The sequence below is a fragment of the Dipteris shenzhenensis genome, chromosome 32 (assembly GCF_047967505.1).
Source record: "Dipteris shenzhenensis isolate YYH24624 ecotype China chromosome 32, Dip_SZ_1.0, whole genome shotgun sequence".
Lineage (NCBI taxonomy): Eukaryota > Viridiplantae > Streptophyta > Polypodiopsida > Gleicheniales > Dipteridaceae > Dipteris > Dipteris shenzhenensis.
Genome location: NC_141627.1, coordinates 1,522,666 through 1,545,975, shown reverse-complemented (window position 1 = coordinate 1,545,975; position 23,310 = coordinate 1,522,666). Strand labels below are relative to the sequence as shown.

Here is a 23,310-nt window from a genome sequence, read left to right as displayed (position 1 = left end):
GAGGGCATGGCGGGTGGGGAGAGATCCCAACCGAGAGCAACCCCTGATCATACGATTCCATGACACTCAGGCACGACTTTCAGCTCCACGACGCAGGTCAGTCCTTCGAGATCAGCCAGCGATCTCTATGGATGAGGACCTCACACCTCTACAGGTTGAGGAGAGGCGCTCTTTGCTGCAGCAGCGGGATCAGGCCCGAAAGGAGGGGAAGTGGGCACTGGTACGAGAGGGACGACTTCTTACAAGCCCCTGTAGGGCACCTGCACCCTCCGCTACATAGGGAAGCGGGGTCTATGAGACTCAGATATCCAAGACCCTGTCTTGCACCATTTGGAACTGTAATGGTACCTTATGGTCAGAACCAGGGAACTTCTCGGAATCCTACACAGGCCACAACATAGTCTTCTATACAGAGACACATCAGAGTCCAGAGCGCCCTCTTCCAATAGTCAGCGGATATACATGGGAGTCTGGCTACAGAGATGAGACGAGGGGTACAAGAGGAGTTCGAGGTTCAGGTGGAGTTGCGGTCCCTTCGGGGGATCATTTCAGTAGAGCAGAGAGATACACATTCCAGATTTCTTTGGATCTGGATACGACACATGGACAGCCGGGATTTGTTTGTCGCAGTTTGCTACTTCCCCCTGGAGACCTCCCACTTTGCCACAGATATTCAAGGTGATGATGAGACATCCCCATTTGCTGCCCTTTATCAGTCCATCGTTGACTTTTCTAGCCGCGGAGAAGTCCTTCTAGTGGGGGACTTCAACGCGAGGACAAGGGCCCGTCAGGTACCACTTCTTGACTTCAGAGATGATTCCACTCTACTGGCAAAAGTTGACCTTGAGGAGGCAGGTATGCTACAGGTTTCGGCTGATAGGCGAGGTCCATTCTCATCTTATAGGCAAGCCCTATTAGACCTAGGCAAGATACATGATCTCATTATCTATAATGGTCTTGACAGATGGCCCGCTTCAGGTGGTTTCACATGCTTTCCACATGGGGGGGGCTCCAGTGTTGTTGATTACATCATGGGATCCCCTGTCTTCACATCTCGCATTACTGACTTCACTGTAGCACCTCTCCCCCAAGGGGCTGATCATACATACCTTTTCTTTCGCATCTCCACCTCCCTTCGCACAGCATCTTCCACCCCACTCAATGCTTACTCCACCTACCACGATATACGCTTTGATCGAGATCACTCACCTTCTTACTCTGGCCGTCTGTACATACTTCTCACTTATATTCACTTCATACCCCTTTTAGAGGATCGTGCTGCCCTTGTCACCCCACACCACCCGCTCCACCCGCCCACCACCCCCTGGAACTGTACCCTATAATAGTTCGTACAATGATGAGTGTAAGGCCTTACGCCGTCAACTCAGATTCGAAACCAAAAACAGTCTTCCAAGCGCACCAGATACGCTACGTGAATACCGTAGACTGGTACGGAGAAAGAAACTAGACTTCGTTCGTCGAAACGAGGAGGAGCTACTGAACATTTTGTTTAGTAACAACTCTAAGGACTTCTGGCGGAGATTTCTAGAAGGACGGTCCCCTCCGTCACTCACTGACACCCAGATCTGGTTTGATTATGCACGCACACTTTATGACATCCCAAATCAGCCAGTCCCTAACCCCTCACACATGCCTCGTCCCACATCCTGCACCCTCTTCACTAGAGGAGGGGTAAAGGATGCCGTAATGAAACTTCATAATGGCCGAGCGAAGGATCATGAGGGCCTATGCACTGAGTTCATTGCATATGGAATTAACCTCCTAGCCCCGATCTTAGCAAAGCTTTTTAATGAAGCGGTTTGTTTGGGATTTCCACACACTTGGACCATTAACACTATCTCACCCATCCACAAGGCAGGGGATCCCATGAGCCCGGAGAACTACAGGACCATTATGATTGGACATGTCATGTCCAAGATTTATGCATCAGTACTTGACTCCGAGGTTAGCAGACTTGCAGAGTGTCGAGGACTTAGAGCAACAGGACAAACCGGATTCCGGCGTGATCATGGAACCATGGACCACATTCTCACGCTCAGATGTGCTTCAGAGACACCTAGATGCACTACAATCCTTTTGTGAGTCTCATGATTTGAAGGTCGTCCTCGGTAAAACCAAGGTCATGATCTTCATTACATCTCAAGCCATCATGCGTCAGGAGCAATTTCTGTTGAGATAGTTTCATCATACACTTATCTTGGGGTTATCTTCTCCAGACCGAGCTTCACTATGAGACCCGCGATGCAGGCACGTGATGCAGGCACGCTTGAGTAGAGGGTATGCCTCATTGGCCAGGCTAGAGAGGCAGTGCTTCCGCTCGCACTTTCAAGATCCACGCACCAAGGGGTTGCTTTTTAACTCCTTAGCTCGCCCGACGGGGATATACGGCAGCCCTTGTTGGGAGCCAAACTTGTCGGATACAGAGTGGGCCCATGTGGAGCGGCTACAGGTTCTCATGTTATCACAGATGATTCATGGTAAGTCATCCGTTCCTCACCAGATCATTCAGGTTGAGTTTGGGTCACCCCCTTTACAGCTAGATGCTGCATTTCAGGTCATCACATATCTGTACCGAGTTAGGGAATATGGGGATTATTCCTCAGGGCGTAGCAGGCTACCATGGATAGCTCTATCCTCTTCTATGACACTTGCAACAAAAGGAGATCAGAGGTGCTGGTATGCACGTACAGAGAGATGGTTTGAGCGACTGGGGCTCCACATGGATAGACTACCTCCCTTCCAGTATAGCATGGATGCTCCGTTCTCTCCCCTCTTATCACACGAGGTCAACCAGGTTATCCGTGAGGATCTACTGCAGCTACACACTTTTCAGACCTGGTTGGAACCGAGTGAACTCCCAGTGAAGCTTAGCTTCCACAGAGATCACTTCTTACATATCACAACGGAGGGTTTCATTGACCCACCAGGATACACACAGATTCACCTACCCCACTCGCTAAGGATCTCTCTTGGGCAGTTCCGGGTCCCTTCACACAGACTTCGCATCGAGAGCGGTAGAGCAGAGCGACTACCCAGGGAGCGGCGCATATGCACACTGTGTGACATACAGGAGGTTGAGACAGAGGAGCATTTCATCTTCAGGTGTCCTGTGTACTATGAGATCCGAGGACGTTTCCACTGCCTCTTCAGGAATAGTTATGGGATTTTAGCCCATTTCCTCTCCTACCCAGACCAACGGTGTTTGGTAGGTTTCATTCATGAGGCACTTAGACACCGCGAGAGGATACTCCAAGCACGGAGACAGGAGCAGACTTCTTCCTCGGTTGATCCCTCTCAGAGCACGGAGTTCTTTTAGCTAGATCACATGGACCCCAACGACACGAGGCCTCGACATGACCGTGACCTGGAGCCCGTGACCCGATAGCTCAGACAGAGGGTCGACACACAGATCACACTTGGAGACATCCCCTCCTTGTTTAGAGTTGGAGCCCGACCGACGGGGGTCACAATAGCCCTAGTTAGACGCAGAGCTACGACCAGGAGACGTGCCAGGACCGCACCTTTGAGTGGCCAACAGCACTCTATTGCCGACTTCATGCCTCCACTGCCTCACCCATCCTCATATCTTGCTGTTGCTGGGGATGATGATGATATTAATGATGATGCTGAGATTGATATATAGTCGACCATCGACATGACTATGTTGTACTTAGGACTTAGTACTGCCATTCTGCATTTTTGCATTTTTTGCATTTTGCATTTTGCATTGGTATGGATGCTCGTTTAGTAGCTCCACTACCACAGCTCGCTCGTTTAGTAGCTCCACTACCACAGCTCGTTGTATCAGGATTTTCAGAGTCTCATAGACCCATCGGTCTTCCGAAGACTTTAATAAACTTTCTTTCTTTCTTTCTTTCTGCACATCTAGCGCTCCTTGCTCTAGAACCAGTTCGCCATGGTGCTGGCTGAAGTAGGTCATCCCCTCAAGCTCCAATATGGCAAAGCAACCTCGTGGATCTGATAGGATTTGGCAAGGAGATAGAGAAGTTGATCTGTATAGATGCTGCCCAAAGCAGGCTGAATAGAGGCCCCACCACGATCCAAGAATAAAGCCACAATCTCCTTTCTACTGGCTTACAGTAGCCTTCAACAACTCTCTTATGGCGGGAGGAATGATACACAATGTGTTCCCAACCATGAGCATAATGCTTGAGGTCACTTGCTGTCACAAAAGGCTAAGTGAGAGAACTACTAGACTGTGATAAAGAAGGGAGTAAAAGCGCCTTTAGGCAATAAAGAAGGCATACATTGGCCAGTCAGCCCTAGATGCATACGTAGCCTGAGTGCCATGCAACATCAACAGATCTGCAACATCATCAGATCAGGCTGCCACATCACCAGCCAGCCTGATCTGAGAACCGTGGATGCAAAGCGTGTTCCACATCATCAGTCCATCCCCTGGCTGATGCCATCCTACCTTAATTATCACATATAGGTGAATGTCCAAAGGGTGAAAGGACCATCACATCCCATACTATAAAAACAATGATGTAAAGAAATTAGGGAAGAACCATAAGAAAATCTAAACAGATATAAACAAGCTGCCCATGGGGATTGGCTGCAATATAAGTTGTGCTGATTTTGCTGTTTTAAAAAACCTGTCATGAAAATCAAGTTTCTTGGAAATGATGTGATTCTCTCCGCAGGATGAAAATAATTCATAAGATGCTGTCAATCAGTTCTACAGATAACTCCTTAATAAATGACTGACTAACCTTGTTGAAACCATTCTCGTCATGACCTTGGCACTACATTCACAATTTGAAGTTCTGAACTTGACCACAAACGCATTTTCAAAAGCTCAAACTTGACTGCCAAGACACAATATGTTACCGAACTGTCTCTAGCATTCTGCATAGCACTTTCCTTTCTTTTTACAATCAGGGTTGAGAAAATATACAATGCAAGATGAGATGGATGAGAAACACAATTATGGAAATACTCAAGCTGGCAAATTCTGGGTTGAGATACACCCATTGGTTTCCTTTGCAGAGAGATAAAAAAGCTTGTGAGCATGATGTAGACAACATGATTTCAGTAGATTGCAGTTCAGGTCTTCAAAAAGATCATAGTGCTGATCTATCCCTTCCTAAATTTTTCCTTCTATGTTTTTGACTTCAGAAAACAGGGCAGGCAAACATTAATATGGCAAGTCATGAATATGCCAATGCATTTTCATACCCATAAATTGGGGGTTAGAATAATACAAACTTGAAGATTTTGGCATGATATGTTACTCCATGGGCTTCTTGAAACAGTTTCTCCCCTGATATACATCTCCTTCCCGAAACCCTAAGAAAGTTCTCAATTTATTATATTGAAGAATGACTGATTCAGATAGACCAACAGTGACATTCTACATGTCAGAGAATTTACACCAGAAGGAAAACGTTCTCCTAAGGGAAAAAAGGAAATAAAAAGGTCTATGCAACATCTCTTCAAGTTTCTAAATCAAGCAAATGAATTTACTTGGTTGAAGTCGGAGAAAAACGGAAGCTCCACTGGATAGTGTTGAGCAGAGGGCCAGCACTCAGCTACAAGATTCCACCAACTGCACATGAATACATTAATTGACAATGAAGCATCCCATTTTCTTGACCTTCACCCAAAAGACTGTACTAAGTTACAGTCGAACCACAGAACTGATCTTTTGTTTTTTTTTCTAAAGAAAAGAAAACCCTATTAATGCTTGAAAACACCATACAAAACAGCTTCCGAGAATGGTAAGTACAATGTAAAAGAAGCTGGTTGTCAGCTAGAGGAAGACCAGCCTGTTTCCGGAGCTCCCAGCTCACTCCCTAGGAAACCTCCAAAACAAGGGCTAACAAGGGTGGTGGTCTATACATCCAGCGACACCCCTAGGGGAAAGGGTGTAAAAGATTCCTGAAGACCAAGCCTTGCAAAAACGCTCCCGCCTTTCAACGGTCGCTCTCAATCCTGGAGTACCATGTTTTTCTTGTCCCCAAAAAAAAAGAGCTTTCTGTTAATGCTTGAAAACAAAAAAACCATACCCTAGAGCCAAAGTCACCAACGAGGGACCTCATGATCCGGGATTCTGGGGAGGTCAATAAACCAAGACTTGCCTAGATGGCCCAATATCCTGATCAATTGTGCCAGTGTAATGCATTAAGTCTAGGCTCCCATCCATCTTTGGGTCTCCCTCTGATGGTGACTGGAGAAGTCCCCCCATCCCTACTCTGAAGAAACTGACTCAACCACTGCCGTGCCGCATCATGACCCGCAGAGGGACACCTGTCCTAGAGAGCTGCCCATCCACCTGCCGTCTACCGAAGTCTATAGAGCAGCCCTCAGTGCCTCTGGTATGGCTGTGTCAATCTCCCTCATCCGGCGGCCGACTCCTCACAACTGAGAGAGAGCCCTTAGACATGCCTTGGGATCGAATGGGAGTCTGCGTCAAGCCCAAAATGGCCTGCCTGGTTCGCTGTCCCACTGAGCCCAACCTGTGTGTGTCCGCTATCCAAGCATAAAGCCATCCTGATCCCGAACCTCCTAGTGCCAAATGAGGGGCTGGTGCTCAAACTCCTCTCTGCACCCAAGTGGGGGCCGTATCAGAGAAGAGCCACCAATGGGACTGCTACCACTAACCGCCTATACGTGGGGTATTCCTAAGAAGCCCCCTCTGTAGAAGGAGCTTCCAAGGCTCTGTACTTGGGATGAGGCCATGAACCATCACTTACCCAAAAGGGCTCTGCTCTGCATCTCTGAATCAATGATGCCCAAGCCACCACGAGTCTACAGTATGATGATTGTCTGCCAAGCAACCCTGGACCTGGTGTTCCTCATGCCATCCGAACCGGCCTAGAGGAAATTCCTCACCAGGCGCCTGAGTTGTCCCATGCAGTCGCTATGAAAACACCAGCAAGAAGCGATGTACCAAGCTATGGCTAATAGAATCTCGTTGGCCACAAGAGCCCTTCCAACTAGAGAGTTTGGCCGAGCTCCAATAAAGAAGATTCCATCGTACGCTCTCCAAAACCAAGGCAATCTGCTGCTCTGCTATAATGTCGATCCCAGTCTGACAACCCAAATATGTCATCCGCCCCCGCGGGATCCACTGAAAACCAAAGGCAGTACCCCAGTCTCGAACCTCTTGGGGCTCCTCCGCCCCTGTGAAGAAGCCGATAAATGTGCCCTTGAGGAATCACAGTATATGGCCAGAGCTCCCCTTACAGCCTCTAGGCTCGATGATGACCCCTCCACATACAACGACATGTCATCTACAAACTCTAGTCCAAGAGCTCCTCCTCGACCTTGTCAATCCCGCAGCCTTGGAGCGTAGGAAATAGCCAAGCGTCTTGGCTACAAAGAGAGAGAGGAAGGGAGGTGAGGGAGCAACCTTGTCGTACCGAGCGGGAAAGAGAGAAGGCCCCACCAGTGTGGCCTCCAATGAGCATCTGGCTAGAGCTCCCTGAGTAATCCCCTCGATCCACCGGTCTAGGAAACCCAATCGGTGCATAGTACCCTCTAATAAAGACCATTCCACCCTATCATAGGCCTTCTCGAAAGATGGCTAGGGGCTATGACTCCTCCTTGCCCAGTGTACGGCCTCCTAGAAGGTGAAAATATTATCCAAGATGATGCATTCCTGAACAAAGCATGTCGTGGATGATGTCAAAGAGATTGGGACGCAACCGCAAGCTCAAGTTCTTGGCTAAGCTCTTGTATGCGGTGCCAACAAGGATGATCGACCTCCGCTGGTGAATATCGGACCTGTCTCCTCCCTTCATGATCAAGCAAATCCAACCCCAGCTCAACGAGTAAGGGAGTGAGCCGAACTCCTGACAAGCCTGCCTCAACGGGGTGACAATAAGCTCCCCAAAACTCTGAAGATAACAGGAGTCAGACCATCGTCCCCCCGGCACTCTTGGGGAGGGAGGACCTTGAGGGCCTCCCATAGCTCCTCATCTGTGAACAGTGTCTCTAGCTGTTTGCTCACACTAAACGAGACCACTGGTGGAACCTGGTCCCAAACTGCCTCCCTGACTAAGAGAATTGAGGGAGTCTCCAACTCTAGACCTTGGCTAAGATCTTGTATGCGGTGTCAACACGGATGATCGGCCTCCACTAGCGAATATCAGGCCTGTCTCCTCCCTTTAGGATCAAGCAAATCCAACCCCAGCTCAACGAGTGAGGGAGTGAGTCGAAATCCTAACAAGCCTGCCTCTGCGGTGTGACAATAACCTCCCAAAAACTCGAAAAGAGTGAGACCATCGTCCCCCAGGCACTTCTGGGGAGGGAGGGCCTTAAGGGCCTCCCACAGCTCCTCATCCGTGACCGATGTCTCTAGCTGTCTGCTCATGCTAAAAAAGACCAATGATGGAACCTGGTCCCAAACTACCTCCCTGCCTAAGAGGATTGAGGGAGTCTCCAACTCTAACTAGAACAACAGCCTGAAATGGCCAAAAAGGGCCTGCTTTTATAAGCAAGGGCCAGCAGCCTGGTCAGCCAAAACCGACCAGCCAGTCGGTTGTGTTGGCCCAAGGTTGGCTGGTTCCCAGCCCTATATAAAGGGGCCTTCAGCCCCCTTTTCACTCACTCATCTTCCTCAGTTCAGGACTCAGCTCCCAGCCTCCAGCAACGCTTCCAGCCAGCATAGGTGTGAGGTTTGGGTGTCCTATTTCCGCAGCATAGTTCCATCTCCCGCATGCCGTAGTTAAGGGGAGTGGGTCACGTGCACCCCTACACTAGGGAGCGTGGTGACACACAGTCTAACCCATTTTTTGTATGCCATGACCCTGTTGTGAGCCCTAGTCCATGGACGAGTCACGCATGAGCTACAAGGGGTCGTTCCCAGTTCCCAAAGTCACCAGCCACGGCGGAGCAGTTCGGGTCGCCAGTGCAAAGCATTGCTAGGTATCCACCTAGCAACAAGTTCGGAAGAGGCGAATGTCACATGCACCAGGGTCAATCCCAGGTGGCAGTGACAACTGGCTGCCTAGCCTGCCTGAAATGGCCAAAAAGGGCCTGCTTTTGTAGGCAAGGGCCAGCAACCTGGTCAGCCAAAACCGACCAGCCAATCAGTTGTGTTGGCCCAAGGTTGGCTGGTTCCCAGACCTATATAAAGGGGCCTTCAGCCCCCTTTTCACTCACTCAACTTCCTCAATTCAGGACTTAGCTCCCAGCCTCCAACAGCGCTTCCAGCGAGCATAGGTGCGAGGTTTGGGTGTCCTATTTCTGCAGCATAGTTCCATCTCCCGCATGTTGTAGTTAGGGGAGTGGTCTCAGCACAGTTTTGTATGCCGATTTGGCAACCATGTATAAATAAAGCAGTGCATTATAGTTAGGTAAGCTTGAGTTAGCCTTTTATATTCATCTATTTTCCGCACAGCAAGTCTCCGCATGTTACATGCCAGATCTCTGCAACTGCCTGCTGCACCTCCTCATCCTGAAGGAGCTCGTTTGCGATGTGGACCCCCCTTTGGGGAAGACCTCTATGGGACTGATCCAAGAGTAGCAGCACAACGGAATGGTCAGGTAACGTGGTGCCTGCCAGAATCCCTGTAGAGCCCCCTCTATACAGCGCCCAATCCCCAACATAAAACTTTTCCAGGCACTCCAGCAGCCCATCGTGTCTCCTCTGTCCAAAATAAACGTGGAGGCTGCCTGGGATCCTAGAAAACTCCGCCTCCCTCCACGGATTTCTACCATTGACCGCAAAGATGGAACCGCTCCCACGTGGTCATCTCTGCTACAGGCATCTCTGCGTAAGAAGCACCTCCTTGTTTGTCCTCAACAAACTCTAGATTGTTGAAGTCGCCCCCAACAGAAAATTGTTCCAGGCGCTCCAGCAGTCCATCGTGTCTCATTCAAGATGCCAATCCTGAACTCACCCATGCAGAGGCCCATCCCAACTACACGACCTGTAATAAGCTCCCCTTGATCATACACCTTAGGAGCTACTGTCCGAGATGCTGAAATGCAAACACCTCCGCTACAGTCTACAGCAAGAGGCCACACCTTTGAGCCTCTCCCCGGAAGCATGTGATGGTAATGGATGATATCTGCGGTTGAAAACATATGGTCTTGAACCATAAGAAAATCCACTATTCGTCTCTTGCCGTACTGCGGTTGGCTCCGTGTGCGATCATGGAGACCGTGCACATTCCAGCTGACCATGGCCTAGCTCATGGGGAGGATGACATAGTGAACAAGGTTGCAACACAATCTCGGACTTCTGAGATTTTGGGGGGGGGGGGGGCCTTGGAAGGGGAGTAGCTCGTATCTGTGCATCTGTGCACAAGAGGCATGACGCTGCAATTCCTACCTTCCGAGCCCACTGCATCATGAAGGAAACGTCTACCCTAAGCTTGTCAACACACTACTGAAGCGTCCAATAGGTCGGATGCGAGATCTCCACCTCTAGGGACAAACGGATCACGTCAACTGCCAAGCCCTCTCCCGAGTGCGATGCGAAAAGCCAAGCTGATAAATGGCAGAGTTTGTGGTTGAGCCACAGGTCGATCCCCTGTGGCAGAGTCTGTGGTTGAGCCACAGGTCGATCCCCTGTGGCAGAGTCTGTGGCTGAGCCACAGGTCGATCCCCTGTGGGCCCATCCACTCCTCCATCATGCAATACATATGCTCACTCATCATCTAGTTGAACAAAGATGGGGTCCACTGCTCCTCTCCGGTGGAGGCAAAGGGAAGTCCCCAAAAAGAACGAGTGCGAGAGCCGACCACACCGATAGAGCCCCCCTTGAGAGGCTGTATGACCTCAAGATAATTCCACGGTCCCAGTCTCTAGAACTCCCTCGGCAATGGCTGCCCAAGGCGCAGTCTTAGACCCGGTGGTGGCTGAAAGAAACGACCCACCATTTTGGACGTGGTCGAAGAGGCTGTGTCCTGGGTAGATCTCTCCGCCTGAAGGGGCGGTGGGAAGAGAGGCTCGGCTTTCCCCCTACCCATGGGATGAGGGACCACCTCCGGCCTGGATGAGCAGCTGGAGGCAAAGGAGGGGAAAGGGGCTGTTGTAGCAAAAGGGGGAGGGGAGGGGGAGCGTGAGGGGGTGGGGCAGGGGAGAGGGAAGGCCACGTGGTGAAGGAAACTACAGCAAGAGGTGCGGGCAAAGGGGAGTAAGGATGCGAGGGGGGGGGGGGGGGATAGCTAGTGGAAGAGGAGGCAATCGCTGAACCTACTGCAACTCAAGTGCCCCTCTGTTGCATCGGCCCCTGTGGTCCCAAGGCCGGGCAACAGGGGGCCTGGTAGATGGGGCAGCTGACGTCGGAAGCTCAAAGGATCCCGCAGCCTGCTACTGTACCTAAGGATGTGTGCCCTGGGCCCCAGTCCACTGTGGGTACTCCGGAAGATCAAACAAAGTCTCATCCTCTGGCATCTAAGGGCATGTGGAGGGGGTGCTCCTAGGTGCATATCCTGCGCTTGGGAAGTAGCCTCACTCTATGCCCGCAACTTCTCCTTGACTTTGCCTTTCTTCTACAGTTCTGTTCACCTTGCTTTCTGTGCTTTTTCTTTTTCTTTCCAGCTTTGGTCCACTTCCCTTCAGATGGCTCCACCCAAGGGGTCTGGGACTCATGCTGCTAGTGATGTTGTCTGCGTGCATGCTGGGGTCTCTCTGCATGTGGTGCACTCTGCTATCCCAGGTGCACCTGCGAGGAAGGGGGAGCGACCATCTCTGACCTCTAGGACAATCGTGTGCCACGTGTCCCATCAGACGGTATCGAGGGCATTGACGTCGAAAGCTCGAAGGATCCCGCACCCTGCTACTGTACCTATGGATGTGTGCCTTGGGCCCCAATCCACTTGGGGTACTCCGGAAGATCTAACAAAGTCTCATCCTATGGCGTCTAAGGGCGTGTGGAGGGGGTGCTTCCTGGGTGCACATCCTGCACCTAGGAAGTGGCCTCACTCTCTGCCCACAACTTCTCCTTTGCCTTTGTCTTTCCTCTACAGTTGTTCACCTTGCTTTCTATGCCTTTCTTTTTCTTTCCAGCTTTGGTCCACTTCCCTTCAGATGGCTCCACCCAAGGGGTCTGGGACTCATGCTGCAAGTGCTGCTGTCTGCGCGCATGCTGGGGTCAGACCAGCCTGTCAGCTTTGATCAAGAAAAGGGGGTGAAGAAAAAAAAAATAACAGTTAGCAGCGATACCATGCCTACAAGAGTGGGAGTAGAAGACACATGGGGAAAACAAGCTTTGGAGACAGCTATGGCAGCCCTGTCAGTAGGGACAGCACATAAAGGTACCACAGATGTACTCACATGTCTCAACAAAATCTGCCTCGTGCTGATAGAAGAAATAGACAGCTTGGAGGCCACCAATGTGGCCCTATTGGCTGAGAAAGCGCATGTTGACAAAACACTGGCTGAGATTCGGAAACAAGGTGGGAAGATACAAGAAGAATGGAGGAAGGAGAAGGCCAAGAAAGAAGAATGGGAGAAGGAGAGAGCAGAATGGGAAAATGAGCAGACCAAGCTACAAGACCAATTACTCACATTGGGGACTGAGCTACAACAAATGAAGGGCAAGCAAATAACATCAGATGGAGGCAGCGAAGTTATGGATGAGCTCAAGCAGAAAATGCAGCTCTTAAGAAAGCGATGGAGGCCATGCAGACTACCATGAATGGTAAGCATGCTGAGTTCGCACAACAGCTCAACAAGGGGAAAGAAGTGATGCTTGAATGGACAGAAGTTGTTAAAAAGGGATCAGCAGCTCCCAAAAAAGAGTTCATTTCTGAGACACTAGAGAAAGGCCGGTAAAGTAATGAATGTCCTAGTTAGAGGTTTCACAATGGGAGATACCCCAATGGCAGATGCTCAAGCCCTATTTGCCAAGCTGGGAGTCAACCTTACATGTGAGACAGCTTGAAGGGTAGGGAAGACGGAGATACCAACAAGACCATTAGTGCTGAAACTCCGGACTGCAATCAATAAGTCCAACCTCATGAGCATGCAAGCATCCCTGGAGGGGACCAAAATCTACTTGGGAGGAATAAGCAAGTGGGCTTACTTGACTTCACATATGAGAGAGACCCCCACATGATGCCAGAGTTAGATGCAGCAGAACTTGGGATTCGGAGACTTTCTGTAGATACTTCACATGTGACAGCATACGGGTAACACCTGCTTGAGTTGGGAGCTGTCCAGAGACTTTCTGTAGATACTTCACATGTGACAGCATACGGGCGACACCTGCTTGAGTTGGGAGCTGTCCACGACCTCATCATCTACAATGGCCTTCAGAGATGGCCATCATCTGTGGGATTCACATGCTTCCCACATGGAGGCGGGACTAGCATAGTGGACTACCTACTGGGCCCATTGGCTTTTGTCTCACCGATACATGACCTCACCATACCCCCCCCCCAACTTGGAGCCAACCACTCATATCTGGCCTTCGATGTTCGTGCTACTACACCAGGCACAGGGAGAGTTCCTACCGCTATCCGGACCCAGACCCAGACCCACTTTGACCGTGCCCTTGATCCAGTGTATGTGTGTCACTTAGCCAGAGAACTTCCAGCCTTAGTGGAGGCTGATTTAGACCTCGCCCACGCCTCAGCCACCCTTGTCACAATGATACAAGATGCTGCCACCAAATCCTTTCCTACGACCCGATCTTCACAGGTACAAGATGGGAAGATGCCTCAAAACCCCTAGTTAGATGATGAATGCACAGAGATGAGAGCCCACCTCACACGGAAGCGAGCCTTGGGTCAGTTATGAGGCACACAGGATCTTTCAGCAGTTGACACACCGCAAGAGACGAGCCTTCCTCACACATAGGATGGATGAGATGATTAGATCATTTCGCAGAGGAGACCCAACCACAAGGTAGGGATTCTTCTCGGAGAAGAAGCCACCCATCCCCATCACGGATCCGGGCGTGTGGCACACTTATGCATGCTCCTTATATGATGTCCCGAGGCAGACACCGCCAGACATGTCCTCTATGCCCAGGCCCACTACCTGTCATCTATTCACTACGCAAAATGTGCAGGCTGCACTTCGCCGACTCCACAACCGGAAAGCGCAGGATCACGAAGGCCTTCGGACAGAGCACTTCGCACATGGGCAGGAGGTCCTAGCACCGATCCTTGCACATATGTTTAACCTTGCAGTTTGTCACGGCTTCCCACCAGCATGGAGCACCACTACTATCGTACCGGTACACAAAGCAGGAAACCTCATGGACACCGGGAACTATCGCACCCTCATGATTGGCCACACACTGGCCAAGATCTATGGATCGGTACTAGAGAGAGAGATCATCAGTCATACAGAGGCACGAGGGCAGTGAGCACTAGGGCAAGCAGGATTCAGGAGACAGCACTCTACTCTAGACCACATCTGCACTCTGAGGGCTATCATTGAGGAGGCGAGGTCCAAACATCAGAGAGTACACACATGCTTCGTAGACTTTCGAAAAGCCTTTGACACTGTTCCACGATCCCGCATGATCAGAAGACTACAAGAGATGCAGATCCCAAAGATGGTGATTTGGGGTGTGATGAGCTTATATGAGGCAGGGTCCGTGCCCCAAGCGGTCTATCGGATTGGGTCGAGAGCGCCATTGGGGTGAAGCAGGGCTGCCCTCTCTCACCGACTCTCTTTGGACTCTACATTGATAAGATCGCATCTTTCATAGATCGCCTAGGTGGCAAGGGCTCATTATTAGGGGATCTCCTCATATAGATATTGTTATATGCCGATGATATAGTCCTTATATCCTCTTCAGCGGAGGGGCTACAGAGAGATCTGGAGGCATTAGAGGTGTTTTGCAGAGAGAGAGATCTGACGGTCAACCTTGGGAAAACTAAGATTATGATCTTCAACACCTCACGAGCAGTGACTAACCGACTTACTTTCACCTATCGTGGTGAACCAGTAGAGATAAAGCAGTCATACACATATTTGGGAGCAGTCTTCACAGGACCCATCTTCACGATGAAACATGCAGCCCAGGCACAACTCACATGAGGGCGTAGTGCTTTGGCTAGACTAGAGCGGCAATGTTTCCAGGCACACTTCCAAGATCCACCGACGAAGCGCTGGCTTTTCAACACACTAATGCGGCCGACTGTCATATATGTAGCACCTTTCTGGGGGTGGGGGTGCGATCTTCCGAGGACAGACTGAAGGAGCTTCGAGCCGCTACAGGTGGCCGCTACAGGTGACGATGGGATCCAGGATGATCCGATGTAAGCCCTCAATTCCACATGAGATAGTACAGGCAGAGTTCGCCATGACACCTCTCCAAGTTGATGCCATCTTTCAGATAGTGACTTTCATCCATAGAGCCTGGGACTTACCCCATTGGAGACTTCCGAGGTTGGCCCTAGAGTCATCCAGACGACTCGCAGAGAGCGGGGCAGACACATGGTATGCACACATATCTACATGGCTTGCCAAGCACAGTATCCAGATGGACAGGCTTCCCCCCTTTCGGTACAGCATGGATGCACCTCCTAAGTCGATCCCGCAAGATGAGATCAACCGTATCATACAGTTAGACCTCCTCCAGCTTCACACATCCCGGACTTGGGGGGGGGACCAGGAGCTTCCCACCAAGACCCAATTTTATCACGGCCACTTCCTGAGAGTATCAAAGGAGGGATTCATTATCAGACCCCCAATATCTCGAGGATAGAGGAGTATCTCATGCACTGAGGATTGCCATTGGTCAGATGCAGGTTTCATCCCATCAGCTGAGGATTGAGGCAAGGAGAGCAACGGGTATACCTAGAGAGCAGCGGGTCTGCACGCTATGTACACTGGGGGCGGTCGAGACAAAGGAGCATTTTCTTTGTGCTTGACCAACCTACGATGAGATTCAGGGACGCTACCACTGTCTCTACCTAGAGGGGAGTGGCTTCGGTCCTTTGTCACGACTAATCCATTTCCATGACTAGGTCTGTATCAAGCTTTATCTGATGGAGATGCGGCGACACAGGGAGGCGCTTCTACGACAGATCAAAGAGCAACAGGGGATGGTCAGACCACTACAAAACATAGAGGGTGACCGGGCACAGCAGCACGTCACAGACTTCTATACATTTGAGTCAACCCCCGGACACAGTGGAGTGGAGGAAGAGGAGCTAGCCGATATGAGGATGAGCAGCCGGCACAATACCACCGAGAGAGGGGCGCAGAGGCCACATGTGCAACAGAAAGCCCCCAGAGTACACTCTATTGAGGTCCAACCTATCACAGCTTTCCTCAGGGAAGACTGACAAAGACGAGGGGTCACTCTAGACATAGCCCAGAGAGTCCAGAGAGCAAGGAGACCGCGCCCCCCACCGCAGCGCGAGACAGCTCGATAGACGCAGATACAAGACATTTTTGCAGCCCACCAAAGAGCCATCACTGTACCAGGGTTCGGTTTCGTCCCAACGCCTGGATAGATTGATTCATAGGATTATGATTCTGTTAGCATAGACTAGTATTCAGTAGTACTCAACAAGGGTCCTAGCGTACCCTTTGCTTCAGCCCACTGAGGCTTGTATGAGTTCGCTTTTCTATGCACTTTCTCCCATAGGCCCACGAGGTCTCCCGTGGACGTTAATATTTCTTTCTTTCTTTCTTTCTCTGCATGTGGAGCACTCTGCTATCCCAGGTGCCCCTACGAGAAAGGGGAGCGACCGTCTCTGTCCTCTAGGACAATCGCATGCCACGTGTCCCATCAAACGATATCAAAGGCACTGGCCCAATAACCCTAAGATCTCCACCCGCTGACCAAGCTCGACCCCGTCTAGTGTCTCGAGGTAGATCTCCTTTGGGAGAGACTCCGCGCACTTCACCACTAGTCAAAGTCTGGGGATCCCAACATCCACTACAACTGACGCTAATGTATCTGGTGGGGACTTCAGCACCATGCCAAACTCTCGACCTATGGATAGGAGCATGGCTTGGTATACTCTCAAGAGCCCCGAGAAGCAGAGAGTCATTGGAAAGCGGGGAATGCAATGTGTCGTGTCCATGTCCTCCACTGTGAATCCATGGTACCACGGGAAAAGATACACCATGTGCGGGTCCAGGAAGATAGGGCTCTACTCAATAAGGGCCCGGGTAGTCTCTGATGAGCGTTGCTGTCGGTGAAAGATTCCCTACCATAGATGGTGGCATCCTTGATGTGGTCACCTTCCAGTGCTAAGCTCGCGTGGATCCATTAACGCACATGTCGCCTCGTAGGAGTAAGGCCCACAATCATGCCTACCACTGCTTTATCTTACAATGATTGAACTGCTTTTTGACCTATTTCTTATCTTCCGGAGAGAGGAGAACCTTAACGGCCATTGGATTCGAGGGTGCTGCCATAAGAGCCCCTCAAGCCAGACCAAGGTCACGGACAAGAAAAATCTCTCCAAGATGAGCAAAGAGCCACCGCTGAGGAAAGGGAAGGGGGCGGAAGGAGAGAGAAAATAAAAAAGTGAAGGACAGCCGCCTCCACTGACTGAGGCACATGCTGCCAAAAAGGTAGGGAGAAAGTTGAAACGATAAGGGGGCTGCAAAAACCTTTGGCGAAGGAGCTTCCCACATCTAGGTAGCACCGAACGCTGCCTAGAAGCAGGCTGTGAAGGGATGAGGCACCTCAAGAAGGCGCAGCCAACCCTAAGGCTAGCAAACAACCCCCACACAAGGGGCATCCACCACCAGGCCCAAGCGAGGGCCCAAGCTTGGCACGAGGGCTCCCGTAGCCAACGCAGGCTGGCAAGGAGGCCCTATGTGCCACGAAGGTGCACCCTAGGTGCCCATGGTGCCTAGACTCTACGGCGGGGCAGATCCGAGGCCAGAAGGGCTTGCGAGGCACTCCAACAAGGCCGGGGGGCACTGTGAGTTTGCGCAACAAGGGGAAGGGGGCGGGAAGAGGACTAGAGGGGAAAGAGAGGCAAAGAGGAAGAAGAGGCAAAGGGAGAAGGGGAGGAGCAGCGGGGATTGCAGGAGCTCAAGCAGTTCGGCCTTACAACGCTTGACTCATCATTGTGGCTGTTTGTAGGTGTCGCCAAAAGCAAAAGGCTGGCTGTAGAGAATGGGGCTCCGCTCCACGAGAGCCTTAACTCGACGAGGAAGACACCTCTTCCATGGATGGTGACCACCTAGATGTGGTTTCCTTCTAGTGCCAAGCTGGCCTGGATCCAATCTCTCACATGTCTCTTCGAGGGAGTGAGGCCGACTATTCTGCCCACAACTACCCTGTTCTGAAGTGATTCCACTGCTTGCTTCACATGTTGCTTGTCACCTAGTGAAAGGAAAACTTTAACGAGTCCCCTTCTAGTGCCAAGCTAGCCTGGATCCAATCTCTCACCTGTCTCCTCCATGGAGTGCTGCCCACAACTACCCTGTCCTGAAGTGATTCCACTACTTGCTTCACCTATTGCTTGTCACTTGGCGAAAGGAGAACTTTGACAGCTAGGGGATTCGAGGTGTTGCCATGGAGCCCCTCTAGCCAAACCAAGGGTTTCCACCAAAAATCTCTACCACCAAAAACAAGCAAAAAACGCTACACCCTGTATTGAGACGAAAGGGTGGAAAAGAAAGTGAAGGGACTGGCTCTCTACTAAATACAATTGGTGCAAGTCCTAAGCCAAAGAAAAGCCTAAAAGAAGGAAAAGGGGCAGCCACCAAAGGCCAGCCACAACCAAAGAGCACCCCTGCACTCCCTCTACAAGAGCCCCTGGCGTGGTTGCTCTAAATATAAGACTAAGGGCGAGTGATCTGACATTGTCATACCTACCAAAATCCTAGTGGATCCTTCTTTTGTATAAAACCCAGTCACCCATATAAAATCTGTCAAACCTCTCCAAGAGTCCATCATCATAGTGTAGACCAAAGATAACCTTATGCTCCCCATGGTCCTAGCGAGCGCAAAGCATCGTGCCCTCTACTAGCAAAGTTGAGCTGCTCCACATGCCTCTCCATGGTAGAAAATGTAATGCTTCCCAACTTGGCCTCCTCGAGCCTAGTTGTTCATGTCACCTCCAACACCCAAGAGTCGACATCTGGTAAACACTCAACAAGCTCACGTCAGAAGGGTATCCTCTCCTATTGGCATGCTAATGCATGGATGTTAATAAGGATCCTGAGGCATTCAAGATCTAGATCAATTGGATCTAGTCACTTGTAGCCACATTCGGAAGGAGCCAATAGCTACACGAGGCCTAGGGATGGGAGCCATCAAGCAATCAACAATCTACCAGTGCAAGGCATGCCAAGAGAGAAGGTTAGTTCCAACTTTCGCCTTGTTCCCATACATGATCTACATGTTTTATCGAGCCCAACCATCGTCCCATGAAAGCTAGCATCTACTCCCTAAAGAAAGATCAAAGACCTGTGGGATCATACCTCATTGTTCACTGCTACAAAAAGGAAGCCCCACAGGCCAATTCAGCCTTGTTGCCTAAGGCGCCCAGCAAACAATCCTTCCCAAGACAAACACAAATCACTATGATCTCCAATTTGTGGAGATAATCACACGAAACGTCCATCAAAATTCCAAGGCTCAACTCTCCTTAAAAGTCCTCATAGAATGACTTCCCTAGTAGGAGCATGAGCGAAGAGGTCAAAGAAGCAAGGTGTGGAAGGGAAGGGGAACAAGGGATCAGAAGGTGGGTCAAACAAGCCACCCCCCTATGTGGGAGGAGAGGAAAAGGATTCGAGGGAAACAAGAGGGGGGGAAAGACAGGGGGAAGCTACCAAGTCCAAAAACACACAAAGGGGGGGGGGGAGGGGGCGGAAGATTTTGGGGTAGATGAAGAGATAAAAGGAAGAGGATGCTCCCCTACATCTGTCACCCAAAAGTGAACCCTAGGAGAACCCAAGAAAGAATTTGCAAGATCAAAACTTGCCCCCACAGGTGGGAAAACAGGAACAGCAGCAGCTCTATGAAGCCAAGATGAAATAAGAGAAATTACCAAGGATGCAAAATTGCACCCTCTAAGTTTCACTCGCGTAGATAAGCATGTGCGTTAGAAGAATTCAGAATGCCATGAAACAAGAAATGAATGTCGTTGTCAAGATTAACACTTGAAAAGGTTGCCCTTCCACCTGGAAAAATGTGATAGGATGCAAGTGGGTGCACAAAAGCAAGGCCAAAGCAAATGGATCCATTGAAAATACAAGGCAATACTACTTGCCAAAAGGTACTCCCAAGAAGAGTAGGTTGATTTTTAAGAAACTCTTACATTCGTTGCACTGGCAACACACTTCTCATGCCCCTGTGGTGGACGGATGTCAAATCAGCCTCCTTAAATCGAGACTTGGATAAGGTCTATATGCAGCAGCCACTTGGTTTTGAAAAGAATGAACGAGAGCACAACTTGTCACCTTATGGAATTAAGCACGCACCTAGATCCAAGATATGTGCTTATTTCAGACATTTGGCATGACAAAGGCTTTAATTTTAAAAAATAATATACAGCTTCATTCCTCTCATTCTCTATGTGAATGATGTCATCGTTACACGGAATCAATGACGTGACAGATTTGGGACAGCTGCATTATTTTTTGGGCATAGAAGTATAGGAGCACACTAATGGGACTTTTGTCACAATCAAACAGTATATGCTAAAGCTTGCTGGAAAACCCACATGTAGCATAACAAACCAATTTCGACTCCCTTGGAGATAGGATTGAAATTGGATGCTGATGTTAATAAGCTAGATGTGGATGCCATTTTGTATATACAGTTAGAGGGCAGCTTGATTTATCTTATGACCGCTAGACTTGTCATTTAAAAGCTGTGAATTGTGTAAGTCAATACATGGCACATCCTAAGTCCAGCCATTGGCTGGCAGCCAAAAGAATCCTTCGCTAGATTAAAGGTACTACACATGTTGGGACTTTTTATGGGCTAAGTCCAGCTCTGACTGCAGCTCTAACTGACGCCGGCATGCCTAAATGGTCAAATCTAAACTCCAGTGGGATGTGTGTCACTGGCATACAATTTAAAAACAAGGCCATCTGCTGAATTTCGTGACTTCTCTGCAAATTTCAATACACGAAAAGTGCTAGCACTAAAGACCAGAACTGATCAAACAGAGTGCTTACGCTCTCTTTCACGTTTTGTTGTTGTAGAGAGTCACATTTTCATCACTTTAGCAAGCTCAGTGACACAAACTCTGAAAGAATGAACCAAAAAAACAGCTGTAGTAGACACAACCGCATCTAATAATTAGAAATGGACATACTGATTCTGTGCAGCTGGAAAAGTAGGACCTTGCTTGGTCTCAAAGACCCAGCCAGGAGCAAAGATTGCAGCCGAGACACCAGCCTCTCTAGCAGCCTTTAATGCAACATTGCTCTACAATAGGATGCCAAAAGAAAACGCATTTAAGAGAAAGAACACATAATAACCATTTGTGTTTCGTCCCAAAATCAGGAAGGAATTACCTTGAAGCCACCTCCTCCAAACGTATTTCTTCCAAAAACATCAACACCCATATACACATCAAAACGCCTTGGACCAGCTTTGATAGCAGACTCTCGTGGATAATGTGCCTGCGAAAGCAATTGGGAGTTGATGCAAGGAGTGGTAGACTGCATGGCATTCAGAAGAAAGTATCTGTTCCTTTAGCGATGATTACCTTCCAAGTGTAATTCGTAAAGATTCCATCACATAAATCAAAAAAACATTTATTCTCGTCATTCAGACGATCTTGCCAGTTTAGCTTTCCATTCTTCGTGACACTGTCATACCTGTCATTACGTTGAAAATTAAGGTCACGAAGGTGACGTTTGCAGAAAAAAGTAAGCGGAATAAGTAATAAGGAATTACCAGATGACCACCGAGCCTGGCACCCTCTCATGCGTGTAAATGGTAAGTAACTTTACAAATTCCAGGAGATTATCTAAATGCTCGCTCTTTACCTCGTTTTCAATATTTATCTGTTGCCAGATTTTAAAATGTCACGATGTCATGGCATGGAATAACATATATTTAAAGAGACAAAAGATTAGCTTGTGATAGGAGTAAGCCCTATTCAAGCGTACCAGCCATCCATCAAATCCCAACCGCGCTGCAAGGTTAGCCAATAGAGCAGCATACATGTCCGCCGCCTCTTTCGATGCCAGCAGTCGATTGCATACAGCTTTTCCGTTGTCCCACTCGGTAATGAAGGTGCCCAACACCTGAATGCAACCAATTATCTATTTCAGATGAATGGATCCCTGAGCTAAAAAAGAGCGGGTTTCCAGCTAGAACTGCTTCCACCAATGGCTCAACGCGTGGGCTTAGTAACTCACTTGTACACCGTGTTTATGGGCTGTGTTTATCCAACAAGGGGGAGGCAATGTCACCAGCGAGTGCGAAAAGTAGACGAAAATGTCGATCAAATGCCAATGCCACAGCGAATAGGCCTCACTGTTCCCACTGCCTTGAATCCATTTATCGTTCTGATATCCCCCCATCATATCATGGCAGACCAGAAGCCTGGGGCGTTGTTCTTGTGAGGAGGGCTTTCTGGAGGGGGAAAGAGGGATGGAACATTGGTTGAAGGCGAAATGAAAGGAGTCAAAATAGGAAGGATCGGCGAGCTGATCAAGGGAAATAAGCGGGAAAGAAACGGGCAAACCTGGAGGAGGAAAATCATCCATGGAGGAGATGATGGAGTGAGAATCTGTTGATGCAATGCCAAGCAACCTGAACAGTGAGCGTATGGAATGTAAGAGGGGCACCATCACCTCACAAAAGTTTTGCCATATGGGAAAGAGGCCTTTTTCCATGTAGTTATATTCAACATCATGAGTTTCTAGAGAGGAGGCCCGCGTACCCGGCTAGAGGAGGCCCATGTACCCAACCAGGTGCGGTTAGGGGCTAGCCGACAATCCCTTGCCCCTAGCCGCACCTGGTTGGGTACGTGGGCCTCCTCTGTAGAAACTCATGATGTTGAATATAACTACATGGGAAAAGGCCTAATGTGGTAATCTGTCTAAAACTTGCTATGCACCACAACACAACTCACGAGTACCACATACCTCTTAATGTCATTGGCGTTTTCAGATGTGTATGCACAAATGAGCCTTTCAATAAGGAATAACTTTTCAAATAGTAGTCATCCATAGAGACTAGAGTCCATTCGTTCAAGGATCCCTTGCTTTCGCGGTCTATGGAACGTGCACTATTTCGTTTTGTTTTTCGAGAGCCAAGTTTTCTCTCTGAGGCACTTACACCCATGGAGAACTCTTTGGTGGTCTATGGAAAGTGCACTCATAGGCGTCCATTCATTCAAGGATCACTCGCTTTCGCCGTCTATGGAACGTGCACTCAAAGATGCCCATCTCTTGGCAACACACAGA

General features: G+C 49.5%; 1 protein-coding gene across 2 annotated transcripts in view; it reads right to left on the bottom strand.

The window, feature by feature from the left end:
• LOC147880161 (cytosolic endo-beta-N-acetylglucosaminidase 1-like) overlaps positions 1-22,699 on the bottom strand; it is a 68,359-nt gene extending 45,660 nt beyond the window's left edge. Inside the window, exons 1-8 of one of the 2 annotated variants that reach the window (XM_087370978.1) lie at positions 22,258-22,699; positions 22,006-22,143; positions 21,791-21,900; positions 21,600-21,711; positions 21,406-21,513; positions 21,204-21,316; positions 5,512-5,593; positions 5,254-5,334 (exon numbers count right to left, since the gene is read on the bottom strand). In XM_087370978.1, the coding sequence (XP_087227104.1) occupies positions 5,254-5,334; positions 5,512-5,593; positions 21,204-21,316; positions 21,406-21,513; positions 21,600-21,711; positions 21,791-21,900; positions 22,006-22,143; positions 22,258-22,692 (1,179 nt within the window). In that variant the 5' untranslated portion in view covers positions 22,693-22,699. The remainder of the gene's footprint in view (positions 1-5,253; positions 5,335-5,511; positions 5,594-21,203; positions 21,317-21,405; positions 21,514-21,599; positions 21,712-21,790; positions 21,901-22,005; positions 22,144-22,257) is intronic. The other variant, XM_087370979.1, reaches the window with a different exon arrangement.
• Between the last annotated feature and the right edge of the window lie 611 nt (positions 22,700-23,310).